Source organism: Bacillus rossius, chromosome 1 (genome assembly GCF_032445375.1).
Source record: "Bacillus rossius redtenbacheri isolate Brsri chromosome 1, Brsri_v3, whole genome shotgun sequence".
In the NCBI taxonomy this organism is placed as follows: domain Eukaryota; kingdom Metazoa; phylum Arthropoda; class Insecta; order Phasmatodea; family Bacillidae; genus Bacillus; species Bacillus rossius.
The window spans coordinates 62,458,320-62,477,953 of NC_086330.1; the positions used below are offsets into that span (position 1 = coordinate 62,458,320).

A 19,634-nucleotide genomic window follows, 5' to 3' on the forward strand; every position below is an offset into this window, starting at 1 on the left:
TGAACTTTAACGGAACTTTTACGATTACAATTCCCCCCCCCCCCCCTAATATCTTAAAAAATTGCAAACATAAATACGACTAAAATTTCATAGTTTATTCTTGTACAACCAAAATTAAATATTTTATTTCACATCATAATTCCATAGTTTTAAAAAATAAGCTAAAATTACGATGGATTCCACGAAGTACAACTGTTTATAGTCTCGCACAAGTCCTCGTTTATTAAAACGGCTGCCGATCTGATACCTTACAGGGGTTAAGTTAGGACACGTTTTGGAATATGACCCGAGAGTTAGGGTACGGCAGTTGCCCAACAAGGCAGTGCATATTCGCTACCTTACTGAAACGTCTTGGAATACTGCCCTAAAAATCTATTCCATCAGAAACCATACAAAACCTTATGTACAGATATTTTCAATTTGAAAGATGAAATTGTTTTCTCTAATATTGTTACTAATGAGATGTAATACAATATGACTTATTAATGTTATGTGCAATAGACAATCCTGCGTAAACAGTGTGAGTTAAAAAAAAACCATTTGCTTAATATTTTATTTTACAACGTAGTGTACTACTTTTTTTGAAAATAAACATGGGTAACGTGTTGTCTATGAAATATTTTCTTTCGTGAATTATCTAACACATGCAATATGCGTATCGAAACGTGTTATTTTTGCTCTTCTCGGATATATCCTGGGCATGGAATGCATTTTGTCCGTAATGACTCTAAGGTAAGAATAACTTTATCATATCTATTTGCAGTTTTTGGTTCGAAGTAGGTTTGGATGAATCTCATTCATTTATTCTATACCTTATAACCTCAATTTTGATAATAAATTATAAAATTTAATTTGAGCACACACAGACTCACGATACACGAAGAACATATATATATACAAGTCTCTATCTGAATAGGATCATATACATATGACGGTAAATTTAATGAAAATAAAATCAAATCAGAGGTGTTCAAATTAAGTGCAATGCTTAGTGTTAATTTTTACCTGATGGTACCTTAATTGCTAGGTGTGCGTTTTTGAAATCGAAAACAATGTTTTGTAATGGTTTATATTTTTGCTTTTTCAAGAAAAGTTGAATTACCTAACATAAGTTTTTCAATGTCAGTTCTATAGCAAAGTAACTTTTTCAGAAGTGAAATAATATCCCTATTTGATATACCTGTGATGTTATTACTTAGATTTTTTACCTGATTCTGCAATGGCTGTGATGTGTTATTATTCCTCAAATGAGTGTTTTTTTTTTTATAAGAACTCAGTGGTGATGGCCTCAAAGACAAGGGAAATTATGGTGTAAATTTGGTAAAATTCTTATGTCATTGCTTTTCTGTAGATAAAATAATAAAGTTCAGAAAAACCTTTTTTGAACACTAAATATGTTCCACTATTCACCCTGAAAACAGCACTTCTAAATTCCTACTAGTTTCTGAAAAATTACTGGTTACGAGGGGGGACCCAAAAAAAAAAACTGGACTGAGATTGTGCTGCCATTTGTAGACATAGTAGAAAGTTCTCCCGCTAGAAGGGCTTAGTAGATACCTTCACTAAACAGCTGCCCAGACGATGTCAGTTTGTAGGTTAATGTTTGATCGTAGTATTATTTTTCTCTTACTATTCTCATATTCCGCCTGCAAAGTTATTATGACAGATTTAAAAGAACATAGTGTGTGTTTGAAATTTTGTTTTTTGCTTGAAAAATTGGTAATGGAATTTTACCAAATACTTCAACAGGCTTTGAATTGTTTGTAATTTTGGCGATTGATGCATGTTAAAAAAAAAAAAAATGTAATTGAGTTTCAGTACTAACCAGAGATGTGTAACAGGGAACTTCGGTACCTAATGAACAAATTCATGTGTTCTCATGTTGCAAATACACTTACAATACACAGAATTCTTGAAAATAATGGTGAGCGTGATAAATATGTGCAATTTGTGTTTTCAACTTTATTTCTGGATGCGAATCACAGGTAGTTTCTGCATCCACCGCTAGAATTTGATGCTTGAGCATCTACATTGACTATCAAATAATTTCATTTGAGATCAAAATTTTAAACTATATAATGAAACTGCTCCGATAAAAGCGGAAAAGAATTGAAAAAATACGCAATCCCATCTTTGGACTTGATTTTCGGCAAGGAATTTTATTAAAAACTGCCCATCTTGTTAAAATTCATTTTAAAGTTGATACTATAAAGTTTGACTTTGTGAATTTTGGTTTGTGCCATTTGACACAGATGGCAGCACCATGGTTACACATTTCTATTCCATTCACAAAATTACTCCTACCAAGTGCTGTATACAGAGAGCTAAGATGTTACTCATGAAAAATATTTTAAGATATAGAAAATTTTAAAATTTTGCTAGAAAAATGGAAAGTTCTGGGGATTTAAAAATTCAATGATCTGTAACCACCATGATATTGAATGAGCCAGTTAGGTAACATAGTTCTCTTCTAGAAGTTATATCAATTGTCATATTCAGGTGTGGTTTGATAGCTGCAGTTGCAAAGGCATTTGTCACTTGCAAGGAGGTGTGCTGCCTCGTCTTACAGTTAGTTCATGGTAACATCATTAAACACCAGTCCGAGGGTGTGTCGAGTCTCTGTGGTCTTCAGTCTTCTGCAGGCAAGGAGTTAAACTACTGCCCTTGGCTTTTTTTTTAAACCCTTGTTATGAGTGTGGGGTCCATTTACAGCACAGTCAACAACACTTTGGCCATTCCCAAAATTCTTAAGGGTCCTGCCTACCTTGGCACACACATACGGTATGCACAGCTTCAGAAAAAAAACCACTAAATTTAAAAACTGCTTAAGATATCCGAGTGGTGTATGTTATGAAATTCATTTAAGAATACGCTGAGGGTGGACGTGTAGTTCTGTTTTATGTATTTTATTTATAAACAGTATTTTAGAGTGAAAATGGCTAAAACTTGTGTTTTCAGAATATTAAATTTAATTTTTTTTCTATGTGATCTCTGGATGTTTTATTCCTTGGCAATAACAGTTATCAATCATTTGAAAGTAAAATTCATTATTTGCAGCTTTTTTTTAACTGTCTTCATTTTCTGGAATTTACTTTGATCCTACCGGTTACTGATAAGGTGAAAATTTTATTATTGAGCAAATGCAGTCTATTCAGGCTTATCTGAACACTATTCAACACTTTAAAACATTCATGCTTGTGATTGCATGTGATTAAAAGAAAACGTCAGGTTACACCCTGTTGAGTTGGTAGCAAATCGACAGGTAGTTCCACACCTGAGAATCTTGTTGACAGTGCTATGTTAAACACTGAAATGTGTTTCTTTGAGTTTTTGATTATAAGAGTAAGATTAGGTTTGAAAGTAGCATATGTTTAATTGTGACAGTTCGACATTTTTGTGTGATAGATGCATTCATAAAAGTCACTGGGCACAAGGCAGTGTTGAATTTGCCATTTGTTGGACAGGTACAGAAAGTAGATTTAAAGCAGGGATACCAAAAAGTTTAAATTAAAGTTAAACTAACTATATATGTCCATATGATATGTTGCATGTGTTCATTCAATGTTCAGGTGTTCAAGTTTTGTCGGCCAAAGTGCCATGCAGCATTCAAGAAGAAAAAGAATCCGAGGAAAGTTAAATGGACCAAAGCTTTCCGCAAAACGGCCGGGAAGGAACTCGCAGTTGACCCATCTTTTGAATTTGAGAAGCGACGAAACATACCTGTGAAGTACGACCGAGAGTTGTGGGCTAAGACAGGTACAGTATAATTCAATGCGAGGAATCATTGTACTGATCATACAATCTTCCCTGGTAAGACTAAAATAAATTTATTTATTTGAACTTAGTACATTTGACCCAAGATATTTTAACACTTATAGTATATAGCAGTGCATTAAAACTAAAAATTAATTTGTAGTAATACATCATAAAGTATATATATCCTGTACAAACAAGACTGTGGGTCGGTGAAGTCTGGAGATAAAGTTAACATAGCAACGTTTTGTCAGTTTTGAAATTCAGAAAATGCTGTTATTTCATATTCACTGCTTCGTTAGTAAATCTAATTATTCTATTATTTTTTAAAATAAATACTTGCATATATTTGAATTGGAGAGATAAACTTTTTCTTGGTTAAACATTTAATTTAAATTTCAAACACTGTGCTGCCAATGTAAATTACCTTTTTAGTTTCCTCTTGCTATGATAAACTACCTCATGCAACTAGTATACTAGCAAAGTTAGTCCACGTGAAATAGTCAGTGTGTGATTTCTTAGACAATTATATATTTTTTTATCTTCCTAGATTTAATTATCTGCAACATTTCAATCTTTGCTCAACAATTTTAAAACAAAACTTCACTACAGTGTAATACTACGGTATTATCAGACTAACTGAAACTGTTTGTTATTGTTTTACGTTCGAGGTTAATACCGCTTCCCGGACTTTCGGCAGTGTTTTGTTTTGTTTCTCGCATGGCGGCGCGCGCAGCTCGTGCTGCGTCGTCATGACAACTGCTGATATAAATAATCGCGCTGCGTTTGGAACAGTTTCGACGAGCCTATGCTTGTGTAATAGTGACATTTTATTGGCCTAGTTAAAAAGGACGCTAACGTGTCGCGGCCGTGATTGGCCCTTTTCAAGTAACAATTTATTTTTAGGCAAGAGAGAAGAAAAAGAGTGGAAAATGACGCCATTTAGTGCGGGTTGAAGTTTATTCCCTCGGGGAATGTTTATACGTGGCGAGGCTAATTTTGGCGTTATTATTGTGAAAATTACGTCTGCATACAGGGCAATAGTCAGCGACGCCCTGATATTAAATGCAGAGGGATTGCATTCAATTTACGTGAGTGACGACGTATTTTCTGAACGATCTTAATCGTCCAGAGTTAAGGTATGGTCTGCATCGTCTTTATATTGGGACACTACTGTAAATTTTACCGTCAACGTAGTTGAACAGTATTAGGATAAACTTTGAGTTATTATCAAATTACGTGACTATTGACTTTCGGCAAATATCAGCAAAATTATTTAAAAATCCACAATTTACTCACACACAAGTTCAGAGGTCCAGAAGCTAGGAATTTCATGCTCGAGCAAGCCGGAGAAAACCCCAAAACTTTTTACTTTGTGAACACTTTCAGGAACTTAAATATTTTAATTTATTTTGTTTAAGAGTCAGGTTATCTACGACATCCCAGAGACTGGACTCATTTAGTTATTTAATATTTGTTGGTTTTGTTGATTCCATGACTCGAGGTTTTTCATGCTATGGTTAATGCAATAAAAATAATTATTGATAGTATTATTTTGTTGTTACATGTTGAATACCTCTGGTTCCCTGTTATTAAATCCTGCAATAGAGTTCATGAGTAATTTTAAAAAGAAAATATTAATTTCTTCAAGTACACGTTTGTGTACAGAAGGGAGATTATTATAATTTAAAATCTTTCTGGCGCACGAACGGTGGGGCCGATAGTGTGTATGTATTTGTATTGTTTTTTTTTTGTTGTAATCTGTCACTGTAAATATGGAAACTAGGGGAAGGAGTAAACATGTCAGCCAGGACAGCTCCAGGGACAGTAGTGTGGAGTCTACACACACTGTAGATTTATCTGTTCCCACATCACCTAGCCACGTACATAATTCAGACTTGGTTACCCCAGTAACACATGCTGGAGCAGCTAGCTTAGAAATGGCACAACCCCAAGCTACCACCACCCCACACACACCTTTGCTTGTATTGCCAGCTGCAATAAGTACTGAAACTAGTGCTAGCTTGCTCATTATGCTGCAAAGCATGTTGCAAGAGGTGAAAATTAACCACCAACAACAGCAAGCTAGTTTTCAAGAACAGAGTGCTAGGAGTGCTAAGCTGGAGGAGAGTCTCCAGGGCACTAGTGCTAGATTGGAGGAGAGTCTCAATAGTACTAAGCATAGCATCAAACAGCAGCTGGAAGTCATAGATAGCACCCTTAAAAATGAAATGGGTGAAGTCAAAAGTAGTGTGGCTGCTATTTCTGTGCGGTTGGCAGAACACGAAAGTTACACTGAGACACAGTTGCAGCTAATACAACAACAGTGCAGTAATACTACCACTAGATTAGCAACAGAGTTGACTACCCAGACCAGCCAGCTGAATCACAGGCTAAACCAATTAGCTGAGCAAGCTGCTCAGAACAGCTGTGGCCTGGATCACATTCAATCTACATGCCAGACCATGATTGAAAATGTAGTAATCAATCACACCTCAGACATGAGGGAACAGGTGGACACGCTAGTGAAAAGGCAAACAGAGTTTTCACTTGACATAGAGCAGCAGGTAGGCAAGCTACAAGAGAAGGTGTTGCAGTTGAGGGTAGAAAATCTCACACACTTCTCCAGTCACCCATGTAGCATTGACACCAGCCCTGAACACCAATACCAATGAAATAATCAGTAGCTGTGATTCACCACAGGTTGAGCAACCTGAGATCCCAATAACACGCTCCAACCCAGCTAACACACACACACCACATTGGACCCAGTTGCTGTAATGCACCACCCGGCACGCCAATGGTCAGAGGCGATGCCTAGATTATCTGCCCATGAAGGAGAGAATCCAATGAGATTCCTTCGACGCTTCGAGGAATACGCTGACATGTTCAGGCTAAGTGATGCAGAACGCCTGAAATGCATGGCAACAGCACTGAGAGACCATGCGTATTACTGGTTGGAGGTATTACAAAGTACCATCACTTCCTACCAAAACTTCAAAACACATTTCAAACAGCAGTTTTGGAATGTGAAAATACAGGGAACACTGAGGGCACGTCTGCATACCAAGCGGTATTATAATAAAAAGAATTGAACTCTAGAGACACACTTGTCTCAAATGTTGGAGAGGACGCGCTACCTCGAACCAGAGATGGGTGATATTGAGTTCATGGCGATGGTGACCTCCCAGCTACCCATCAAATACCAAGTACATTTGACAGGGCGTAGTTTCAACAATATCACTGAATTCCGCGAACAGGTCCTCGCTTTCGACCGGCTGGAGCGGCTGTCCAGGAACAACAATAGTGAGTTAGAGAAAGAACTCAAGCCTGCACATCCGAAGGCAGCACCACTCTACACACCTTGGCAGCGTGGTAACGACGGCAGCAAGGCCAACGTCCATTGTACGTCATGGCAGCCTGCAAAACCGTACCGGACAGGGAAGTGGAAGAACAGGAGGGAATTCCAACCTCAACACCAAGTGAACCGCCAGCCGAAGAAACCCTACACCCACAACCAAAACCAGTGGTGGGGAAGGCAGTACTGTCCTGAAAATCAAAATGGAAGGCCACCCAGGTGGGAGTACAGGAGTGACTCCAACCGTCAGCCGCCCAACAATATGCAACAGCATATGTTGCATTCCCCCGTAGCAGACACCGCTCCTGTGAATCAATCACCAGCGAGTTTCTCTACACTCAACCATCCTCCAACCACATCGTGCCCCATGCAGCGTGGATACTTTGCTCGGCAGCAGCCGATTCCGCCCAACTGCACTGTCACGCAGCCTCAGCAGACTGCGAATTGCAGCTACTCTCTAGCTGTAATGGAAGAGCATCAAAAGAATTATGCTCTGTAAGGTTGGATGTGTTACCACCCAACCTTATACCCGGATGTAACACACCTGGACATGACATGGAGGGGCTAATAACAGAAAAAGGAATAGAAGAAGAAATACAATAACTAGTACGAGACAAGTTAACAAGAGAAGCCGACCTTAGGAAGAAGAGGAAGCCAGCATCTAGGATCAGTAAATTTACTGTAGGAGACTTAGTTCTATGCCGAACAGCACCAACCAGTAACAAGTGGGCTCATCTAGCGAAGAAGCTATTTTTATTGTACTCAGGTCCTTACAAAATAGTAGCTGTAGAGAAATGCAACTGCTACACTCTGCAGGATCCTGATACAGAGAAGATTGTAGGGAATTACAACTTAAGTCAACTTAGGCCTTACAAAACACCTGTGTTGGATTAAAACACCAGATATGTATCATTATTACTTGTGTTATGCTAAAAACCATTGTATTATTTATGTTGCTAATGAAATTTAATATATATATCCTCGTGATAGGGATAAGACATGTGTATATGTACCTCATTGCTTCGATATGGTACTCTATTGTCGAAGAATTAGGGTGTTCGTCAGTTGATGATTTTATTCCAACTGATATTTTGTGCTTGGAGCATATGTGTTGCCTGAGTGTTGGTTCGGTACATTATCCTAGAGGGATATACCGAATATTATGTACTGTGTGTACAGTTACTGTGTTGAGACACAGTTATTACCACCCTGTTAGTCGATTTCGACCATATTAGCAATGAATATACACGTGAGGTTTGAATAAATTTTGGCATAAGATGTGTACAAACACAATGTGACATGTTTACAATGTATAAATAAGGCAGCACACAACTAAATACTACATATATATATATAATGGCCTAAAGATTAGTTGACAAGTTCCTACTAAATGAATACACTTGTTGTTATGAGTACTTACAGTTTGATCCAGGCTATTGCCTTGCCCCTACCTATGCTTCTTCGTCATCTCGTAGTTAATAATGCACTTTAATTGGGTTCCCACAGGACACCCAAAACTATAAGTGGATATCAACTTCATCCACACCCTTATTATTAGGATGTGAAAACACTCCACTTTGTATTAAAAAAAAGAAATGAAAGAGAAAGAATTTTAAAGATTGTCTTTAATGAAAAGCTTTAAAACACAAACACTACACTGGCACTCAATCAAGGATATTTATCTTGAAGTTATTGTCCTTACTTCAGAACTGAGTAGCATGTAATGTCTTTTCTTGTAAATAAGTGTAGCTATTGTGTAACATATGATAAGGGAAATATTCACATATGATAGATGAAAAGCATATTTAATATATTATTGAAAGTCCAATATTATTGGCAAATCTCAATAATGAAATTGAAGGTGATTATTTACTAGGTGATGATATTGTGTTGATGATATCAATGTAATAGTAAATATTTAATATATTATTTATTAATCACCTACAACAAAGGTAAACAAAGAACATGTTGTTATTGCAAAGTATTATGCAAGACTATTGTTGCAACTACTGTTTATTTTATGCATTACATTATTATTTAACAGAGTTATTATGTGTTTAATTAATGTTTATAATTGATTATTAAGTTGCTATGAATTATTAAGGTTATGAGTTTGAGGAATCTCGAGTCATTTAATTTATGTTAGATTAGGGAAGCAAGAGAAGAAGAGGGGTTAACGATAGCATGAGGCATGATCACAGGACGCTGTATATTCATATCGCACGAGTGATAAGAACTGTTTATAGGACGTGTGATTAACGTGTGTGTGTGTCTTCTGATTACCGACGAACTGAAAGAGATTTGTTGCTGTCCCCTTCGACACCATCTGCAGTGGTAGTTGCAGCAGCAGCAGCAGCAGCAGCAGTCCAAGGCACATGTAGAGTCATGTGTTGGACATTTGACTCAGCAGCTCGTACCGGTTGGTACGACCCCAGCGAACACGCCGCAGACCCAGTGTGTCCACATCAGCACGACACCACAGCATCCCTCGTGATGTCATTGGTGACATCAGATGATGCAATCATCGATGGACAGCACACTGGTCCAGCAGTCTTCACGACGTCGATCGCCTACAACAGTGTATTGTTGGCTGAACCGCCATCCCAGCACTGTGGTTTACACCGCAGTCGACTTCTCTGCTCAGCTGTCACTTACCATATATGGAGATTGGTGAGCCGTCTCCTACATCCTTGCTTCGCCTAATCAGGTAACTGATACTCCACAGCAAGTAAACAGATCATGTTTACAAACAACAGTGCGACTTTCCAGCCTACGAAGTGTAGTGTCGGTTGGCAAGAGAATAACGTTTTTCAACCGTCAACGCAGTGTTGCCAACTTGTGAAGTAACCAGTTCCAGTTATTTGTTTTAACGATCTAAATTGAATTTAACTTTTTGAACTGTGAAATATAAATTTATATCGGGAGCGGCACTGTAATACTACAGTATTATCAGACTAACTGAAACTGTTTGTTATTGTTTTACGTTCGAGGTTAATACCGCTTCCCGGACTTTTGGCAGTGTTTTGTTTTGTTTCTCGCATGGCGGCGCGCGCAGCTCGTGCTGCGTCGTCATGACAACTGCTGATATAAATAATTGCGCGGCGTTTGGAACAGCTTCGACGAGCCTATGCTTGTGTAATAGTGACATTTTATTGGCCTAGTTAAAAGGACGCTAACGTGTCGCGGCCGTGATTGGCCCTTTTCAAGTAACAATTTATTTTTAGGCAAGAGAGAAGAAAAAGAGTGGAAAATGACGCCATTTAGTGCGGGTTGAAGTTTATTCCCTCGGGGAATATTTATACGTGGCGAGGCTAATTTTGGCGTTATTATTGTGAAAATTACGTCTGCATACAGGGCAATAGTCAGCGACGCCCTGATATTGAATGCAGAGGGATTGCATTCAATTTACGTGAGTGACTACGTATTTTCTGAACGATCTTAATCGTCCAGAGTTAAGGTATGGTCTCCATCGTCTTTATATTGGGACGCTAACGTAAATTTTACCGTCGACGTAGTTGAACAGTATTAGGATAAACTTTTGAGTTATTATCAAATTACGTGACTATTGACTTTCTGCAAATATCGGCAAAATTATTTAAAAATCCACAATTTACTCACACACAAGTTCAGAGGTCCAGAAGCTAGGAATTTCATGCTCGAGCAAGCCGGAGCAAACCCCAAAACTTTTTACTAGTGATGGGCCGAGACTCGAAAATTCGAGTCGAGTCGAGCGAGTAGCATCAGCTCGGCTCGGCTCGGCATTCGAGTTTATTTTACTCGACGGGGCGAAACTCGAAAGGAAATTCGGGTAAAACTCTATGATAAAATATAATAAAATTGAATTACAATAAATTCTTAAAATCTCCTCACGTGACTTCGGCCGACACTAAAAATTACGTACGTAAGACCGAAACACGTACTTACAAACAATGACGACAATCGGCCATATTATTTATATTTTAGTTTTACATATTGCCAACTTAACAGGTGTGACCACATAGCAAAGAAGACGAACACATTTTTAATAAACAAAACACGAATTAAATTTTATAATCACAATATCGGCAGAAATATTACTTTTTTTTTTAGTAAATCCGTGCTACAATCGGCGCAACGTTACAATAATAAATTAACGGTAGCGTTATATTTGTGCGCATGTTTGCGACTGATACGCCACCAATCACGAAATGGCATTTAAAAATAACTTTGCTCCACTAATTTTAGGAAGTATAGGTTTGCGAACATGAATTTTTTTTCCGTGTTTGTTTACACTATTACGTTCGGCGAGATGGCGTTTTGTATAATTGTTTGCTATCCAAGTTAAGTGGCAAGTTAAAATTAATTATGAAGTATAAAGTATTTTATAAAGTGTAACTATTCCATACAAATACAAAAGCATGTATTGGTTAGAAGTGCCAGCTTGCGATTGGCCGGCAACGTAATGGCGTTAGTGTTGTAGCAATAATCTTTAAATGTATTATATTTGTTATGGGAACGTTTATTGTAATGTTGCGCCAATTGTAGCACGGCCTTACACTTCCCATAAGTGAAAGTTTTCAAAAATGTTCTAATGATTGTGTGAATCTTACCCTAACCTTCGCGCCAACAAGCCTAAATTATATTCAATGTTTTTTATTGACTCGTGAATGCTACAGGCCGCAGCTAACTCGTTCGGTTCAAAATAAGGTAAATATGTAGTTGAGCGGTATTTGCGAAACAAAAATGTTAAAAATCTGAAAATACTTTTATTACATGCTCTTTAAATTCCTCTTTTCATTAAAGCCGGCGAATATAAGAAATTTCAAATACTTTAGGAGATATCGAATTTTTTAATTTTCACAATTGGGCGATATTTGTTAAATAAAATTTAAAAATTTCGAAAATACTTTTATTCTATGCTCTATACCTCAATTATTGAATTGTATTATATCAGTTAAGAATTTAACCTAAATGAATTATTTGTATTAATACTTGTATTTTAAATATATTTGATTAAGTGGGCCATGATATAACAAGACAACCATCTAAGGACTCTTAGCAATAAAGTGCAAATATTCAAGCTCGACTTAAGTGTCAAAGATTCAAATAAAAATTCAGACTCGAATCGACTCGACTTGAATTTATGATCTACAAACTCGAATCGAATCGACTCGAACTAATTATTTTAAAATTCGACTCGACTCGACTCGACTTAAAAATTTGCAGGTTCGTACATCTCTACTTTTTACTTTGTGAACACTTTCAGGAACTTAAATATTTTAATTTATTTTGTTTAAGAGTCAGGTTATCTACGACATCCCAGAGACTGGACTCATTTAGTTATTTAATATTTGTTGGTTTTGTTGATTCCATGACTCGAGGTTTTTCATGCTATGGTTAATGCAATAAAAATAATTATTGATAGTATTATTTTGTTGTTACATGTTGAATACCTCTGGTTCCCTGTTATTAAATCCTGCAATAGAGTTCATGAGTAATTTTAAAAAGAAAATATTAATTTCTTCAAGTACACGTTTGTGTACAGAAGGGAGATTATTATAATTTAAAATCTTCCTTACAACAGCCAGGAGGGTAAGTCAAGGTGATGAGTTGAGTGTAGTGAAAATTGTAAATCTCAGGAGTGGGGCACTCAATGGTCGATAGGGCGAGGGGGAATAATAAAAAAAGTACTGTTCTCGGATGATTTTGTTGGTGTTTTATGTCACCATGTTTGCTACATTTGTGTATTTTATTGTATAGTTAATCATTGTTGAAGTTAATCACTGAAGTGTGAAGTTTCACTTGTAATGCGTGTCGCAGTGGAGGCCATGAAGCGGGTGGAGGAGATCCGGCAGCGACGCCAGAACCTGCACATCATGCAGAGGCTGCGCAAGGGGCGGGAGCTGGAGACGCAGCGGGACGTGACGGAGGTGCAGCGGGACATCAGTTTGGTGCGGTCGCCCGCCGCCGGCCTCCGGGAGCGCCTCCGGGCAGAGGAGGCGGTGGTCGTGGTCGAGCACGAGTCGGACACAGAGGTCAAGATGGAGGAGGAGCCGGAGGAGATCGTGCTGTGAAACCTCGTGGCCCCGTCTGTAAATACGTCCGCAGGTGTGTGTGTTGTACTCATCCTGTATTACCGCCAAATAAACTCGGCACTTTATTTTTAACTGTTGCATTCTTTCTGGTGAATTCTTTCAATATCTTAATTTTTGTTTTGCTTTGTTATACTGTTTTGCTACAGAAGCTGTAATTTTTACGTAGCTGGCAACTTGTATTATATGGCCCAGAAGTATTGTGTGTGTCAGGGGTAAGCAAGTCAACAGGGTAGTAAGGGAAGGAAGTGTGTGTATGTTAGTGGGAAGTGGCACTCTAACTTTTTGTACTAAACCTGGAAAGATGTTGACTATAACTTCAGTGAAGCACACCCATAGGAAAAGCAGCAGAAAGTTTAACAGTAAAAAATTAAGATTAATCAGCAATGATTTTAGAGAAACAATGAAAGAAAGTGAAACAAAAACTGTAACTTTTTATTTATTAAATTTTGTTATGCCCACCAAAAGTTGGGAGACTTTCAAGGTGGGCCCGATGTATATGATAGACAATGTAGACACTGCAGGTAGGCACCACCTGCATATAGGCAACCCATACCTGCAGGGATTACAACAGACAAAACCCAGTAATGTATGTGCAGCCTGGTTGAGTGAAAATCCGAGCAAGCTGCCTGGTCAAATGTGTCACAAGAGATTGAACCTGTAACATAAAATTGGTATTCCCTTCCAATAGGGAATTTAGAGAGGTGGAAGTGTATTTATTTGGGTTAGGGAAGTTCAAGTCCATTTATTTTATAAATCTCATTATGGTAACATGTTAGGGTAACATGGCAATATTAATGCAGGTACAACAAATGCAGAACAAAACACAAGAATTAATACTCATAATTTATGCCACAAAAACATCAAGCGGGTATATAAGGCTTACATCATCTTAAGATTTCAAGCCAACGTGCTAAAAATTCTAGCCGAATCATAAGGGATTTTGGGAAAACGTACATACGCATCATGCAATAAATCACCTCTGGGCGTCACACAAATGATACATCCCCAATGGGGGTAATACAAATACAGTGTTGATTAGAGGTGGTGAAAAAAGTTTGTAAATCCATTTTCATTCCTTGCTCAGAAGAAATGTATGACCTGTGTTTGAACTGTACAATGAGAAATCAGTGAAATTTTTTGTGCTTATTTAAAAAAAAACACACACGCACAAATTATTAACTTGTGGTTTGGTTTAACATGATGTCGAATAACTTGTACACTTATGATTATATTTTCTTTTACTTGCACATTTGCACAAGTAATTTCAGTTAGGAAAATTCAATCTTTTAATTAGTTATGAACTTATGAGAAAAATGTATGGAATAGTGCATGTAAAACAAAGGAGGAAAATTGTAACTGAAACACAGAGGTACAGAAGGTGTAGGAGATGCCTGGAGGGGAAGGGGGTAGGAAATTAAAATTTGGTGTTTGTACTGTGGGTACGAAACTATACCGAATTAGATTTGTATGGGTTTTAAATTGTTATTTGTATTTATTGTATTTATTGTATTTATTAGGGATGTGCGAAAGTGACTTCATCCACACGAAATGAAAGTGAAAGAAAATTTATCAAGTTTTGCGAAAGTGAAACGAAAATTAATTTTTCTATGCGATAAATCTATTCTTAACGAAAGTTAAGCAAAATTTTTTAATTAACAAAGAAAAAAAGTGTCCCAAAATTTGCTCTTCAGTAATAAATTCTATTACACAAATCATTTTGGTTCTTTTTGATGTATCTAAAAATGACAAGTTCATAAACTCATGTTTGATGACATGCTAGCAGGATACAATATAACCTAAAATGTCACTTGAAATTTTCTACAGATGACGAACCAATAAAATGCTTGTGTTACTCCAGTTTAAGGTTGAGATGCACTAAAGCTACATGAACTTGTTTCAGATTTAAAATTAGGCTTTTTTAATTATCCTATCATCTGTTCTGTTTTGGCACATCACCTGTCGCGCTAGTTGTTTCGTTCATGTTCACCACGTGTTGCATCAGGTACGCAAGAATAGGATATGTAATATTTAATATAATCAACATCCGCCCTAGACCACACAACACAGCCCCATGTCACTCGTAAATTTCAAGAATCAATCTAGATCTTTCAGCGCACAGACTATTTCCTTTACAGTCGTACACAATGTCGCAGTCTATGATAATATATTTATTACGTGCATGGTACTGAAGAAAAAACACTGACTACTGCGGAACGGCCGCCATCTTGCACCACTGTAACACATGGCTAGCTGTAGACCAGGCAAAGGGACATCGTCAAAACAAAACATAACAAATGGATGCTGCCGAGTGGTCATTACACGCAGTGACTTGTTGACCTTTTTGTCTAATTGGCTGTATATTATGAGGGTTTTATATGCCGGACAGAGTACGTAAAATTTAAATAAAGGTGACGACAATGTTTTTGTTTGGCCGTGCGCAAATAAAAGTAGGTACGTTCTTTGTTTATGTGTAATACCAGTCAGTATCAAAAGGGCACAAATTACAAAGGCATAAAAATTTACAACTTATTGCCACAAAATGTCACAAATATAACCGATTTACCTATATTCAAAAGAACAATCAAACAAGTTCTGTTAGAACATCCTTCCTACTCTCTGATAGAATTCTTTGACCTAATAACAGATAAGAAAACTAAACACTGGTAAATTTTATTTAAATACATCACAAAACGAGAAAAATATTGAGTTTTGTAAACTAACTCTTCACTCTGAGCTTTAGACTTCAGTTTACACAATTTCTTATGTACCTGTTATAGCGCGATCACTGAGTGGACTGTATGCAAAAACGATTACAGATGCCATTATACAACAACAATTTAACGGTGAGGCTACACCATAGTACTACTCACCGCCATGATGAAAAATATGACTGACTTCCAGCTGGAAGTCCAGGGCTGCCAACTATTGGCAGAGGATGCTGAATAATGGTTGCCACTACACAGCAGCGCGGGAAATACAATTTGAAGTATTCAGAGACTTCTCAGAAGCACTGATTACGTTGAGGTCTAATAAATGTTACTAACACAAAATTACACACACTAATATACAGTCTGAACAGTACCCATGTTTTTTTTTAATCTCTCTTTCTTACTTTTGAAATGTAAAAGTACTCTGTAATTTTTAGTTTTTGTGGTTCTACAGTTTGTTTGTATATATGTATATATTTGTATTAATTGACTTATTCTATATCCCGGAGTCCTTACCTCCATATGGGATCTACAGAACAAAAATTGAATAAATAAATAAATATGTACGGTAAATACTAAATAGTGTACTAACAGTTCTGGAATGTATGTTTTACGAATATAGTATCTACACTACTGTTTGAAAGCAAATGAATCAGGTAATTTTTCAAATAATGCATGATTTTGTTTTGATACCTAGGCCTACTGTAATCACGTTTGAATTTTGTTTACTTTATCGGCCATGTTTTATCACATTATTTTACAGTATTTTCATTAACGTGAGTTTTTTCATCACCACGTAAATTAATCTTAACAGAAATATTTTTTTCTAATTAATGTCTTTATATGATTTGCATATATTATTATGTTATTAGTAGTAACATATGCAAATCATATAGACATTACATTTTTATTAAATTACGAGTTCTTTTTCAACTAGAACAAACAAACTTCTGTAAGCTATTGATTGAACTTTCGTGTGGCTCGAAATATTTCGCTAAAAGCGAACTTCGACAGATGAAATTCTTACCGAAATCGAAAATGAAAGTAGCAAAATTTCGATTTCAGTTTTGGTATAACGAACATTCGCACAACCCTAGTATTTATATGTTTAATAAATAAATAGTATACAATCTATATCCTGTCTTTATTTGAGCAGTTTTACCCAATAGGCAATAGCATACAACATTCTGAAATTAAGGCTGTATGACCCAAATTTTTTTATTGTTGATTATAATCTGAAAACATTGTTTACATATAAACTAAATTTGGCGAGTGAACAATTGACTCTAAAATTGATAGTTTGTGAGATACGTGAGCTCAAAGTTTAGTTTTGTAACACTTCTTGCAGTACAGATCTCAAAACCTTTTTGATGAAATGAGCTAATTTTTGGTATAGAGCGAGTCATATGTGAACTACTGAATAATATCATACAAAATTTTCAAAAATTGACTAGTAGTATTTTTTGTGCATGGTCATAAATTTAGCTAATGTCACTTTAATATAAAAGCTGAAAAAAATCACTTAAAATAAAAACCAATATAGTTGTGCAATATCTACAACCATATACTTTTATAAGAAACAATAGAAAGTCTGATATTCGTATCAGTACTGCAGATCTGTACTACAACGTGAATGCATGTTTTTTGTGCGCCTGGAATTCCAAAATATATTGGATGCAACCCGCTGCTCATTTGGCGCCGTGAAGTCTGGCTGAGCATCAGCTGCCCCCCAGAGCGAGCAGGTAAGCGGCCCTTCTCCCAGCCGCGGGGTTGCCAGACCTGGCGGCCCTCCACTCCGGGCTGTATACTGTACCTGCTTGTCGCGTCGCGTGGTGTCCGATTGTCAATACGTGGGTCGCTAGTTTAGCTCAAACAAGTGCTCATCTTAGATGCAGGCTCTGCCAGTCTTGTGAAATAATTCGTAGTTTTACAAGCACTGGAATTTGTTGGTATAATGTCTCCCCATAAATTAAGGAATTGTGGCCATAGGCGGCATGGCCACTTGATTTTATATTTATTTTAAGTAATTTTGAATTATGGCTGTTACGTAATTTTAGTTTTAATATTTGCCCCTTTCCTTTTTTTAAAAGAAAGTATTGGTTTGTTATAAGTTTTATAAATCTTATTTTTAAATATGTTTTTATATTATGTTATTTTTTACGTTAATGGTTTAGTTTCTTAATATTTAATAATAACGCTTTGGACTTTTAATCATAATACTGTGTGCGACGCTTCCCCCCTGTGAGCATGCAAATGGACTGTTCCAAGGCTATAAGGTGGTGGGGGAAATACGTCAAGGGAGGACAGAATGAGCTGTGCGTGAGTCGTCAGCTGATCGCCGTGTGGCGCATGTGCGCTTCGGGTGTAACGGGCGCGATGATGGCTTGTGGTATTGGGCCGGGGCAAGCTCGCGAATACTTTTTAAATAAAATCAGCTGACGTGTATTGAGCATTGGGGAATACTTAAGTTGTCACGGGTGCTGCCAAAAAGAAAAAGAGTTCACGCTACATTTTCCGTTGAATGCAGAGTTAATATGAAGCATTTAGCACCTCTGCTAAATTACAGCCCGCTAAACTCCGGGCCAGGAGGTCCGGGGTGTGATTCGACGTACATCGTTCATCCAAGTAAATGATTCTGGCTCCGAACTTTTGCCCCTGTAACCCCGGGGCGTTGATTTGGACTTTGCCAAAATAAGAGTGAATAATCCGAAAAGTAACTTCTGCCAAAAGACCCTGCCCACAACTTCGAGTGTATGTTCCATCGTGGTACCCATTTTTAACGAACCTTGTATCATGCTTGCCGCGAAGCATCGTAAATTAAAAATCACCCGGGTGTAATTAAGACATTTTAGAGTCACATTTATTTTTATTAACTTTTATTTAAAAAGAATTGTAATTCATTGTGTGTGTGTTAGTATGTGTATATATATATATATATATATATATATATATATATATATGTATATATATATATATATATGTATATATATATATATATTTGGAGCTGCTTGTCATCAATGTTTGATTTTATTACAGTATTTATTTATTGGTATATACTAAAACGTGGCTCTATTAAAAGCCTCTGTAGCACTATAAGGCAAAAGGTTATAGGCATTATTGTAATCTTTTTGAGATTTTGTTTTCAATTAAATTGCCTGCCATGTTCATGCGCAAGTAGTCCCATTAAAGTTGTTGGTATTGCAAGTAATTACGTGTTTTTCGTTTTAAATACTATTACTCTGTTCTCTTCCTTTTCCAAAAGGTCTTTGAATAATTTACTTAAGAATTTTGGGGCACTCGTTTATTGGAGCAGCGCGCAAAATAATAATTTGAAATGTGAAGTGTTTAAGGCTGTTCCCAGACGGGTGTCTGACTTGTGGTGGTGTGACACAGGGGGTGTCAACCACGACAAAGTGCGCCGCTCTGCTGGGAAGAGCAGATTTCTAATAGTATTTGCGACTATTTTGTGTTTGAGCATGGCGGTAAATTGGGTATATGATCTTGAGCGGGGCGGAATTATGGCTAACTTAGAAGCGGCAGGAGTAGTGGTCGAAGACGATGATGACGTAGAGATACTACGACTTAAATTAATAGAAATGATAAAAGAAAATTCAGATGGGGGATGCGATAATATTCAGCCTGTTTGCACAGAAGAAAGGGATGTGGTGAGCCAAGTAGAAGCTAACCAATTAATTAAAGAGATTGATTCTTTGCCTTTTTTGCAGAAGGGTGGTCCCATGG

General features: G+C 37.0%; 1 protein-coding gene across 1 annotated transcript; it reads left to right on the forward strand.

Annotated features, from left to right (window-relative positions):
• Positions 1-597: 597 nt before the first annotated feature.
• Positions 598-13,257, forward strand: LOC134536757 (probable ribosome biogenesis protein RLP24). Its single transcript, XM_063376671.1, has 3 exons — positions 598-732; positions 3,570-3,756; positions 12,911-13,257. The coding sequence occupies exons 1-3, from the start codon at positions 652-654 to the stop codon at positions 13,162-13,164; spliced, it is 522 nt and encodes a 173-aa protein (XP_063232741.1). The 5' UTR covers positions 598-651; the 3' UTR covers positions 13,165-13,257.
• Positions 13,258-19,634: the final 6,377 nt, after the last annotated feature.

Coding starts and splice junctions, on each gene's coding strand:
- LOC134536757 (XM_063376671.1), top strand. CDS start 652: ATGCGTATCGAAACGTGTTATTTTTGCTCTTCTCGGATATATCCTGGG. Junction 733..3,569: donor TTGTCCGTAATGACTCTAAG/GTAAGAATAACT, acceptor TTCAATGTTCAG/GTGTTCAAGTTTTGTCGGCC. Junction 3,757..12,910: donor AGAGTTGTGGGCTAAGACAG/GTACAGTATAAT, acceptor TGCGTGTCGCAG/TGGAGGCCATGAAGCGGGTG.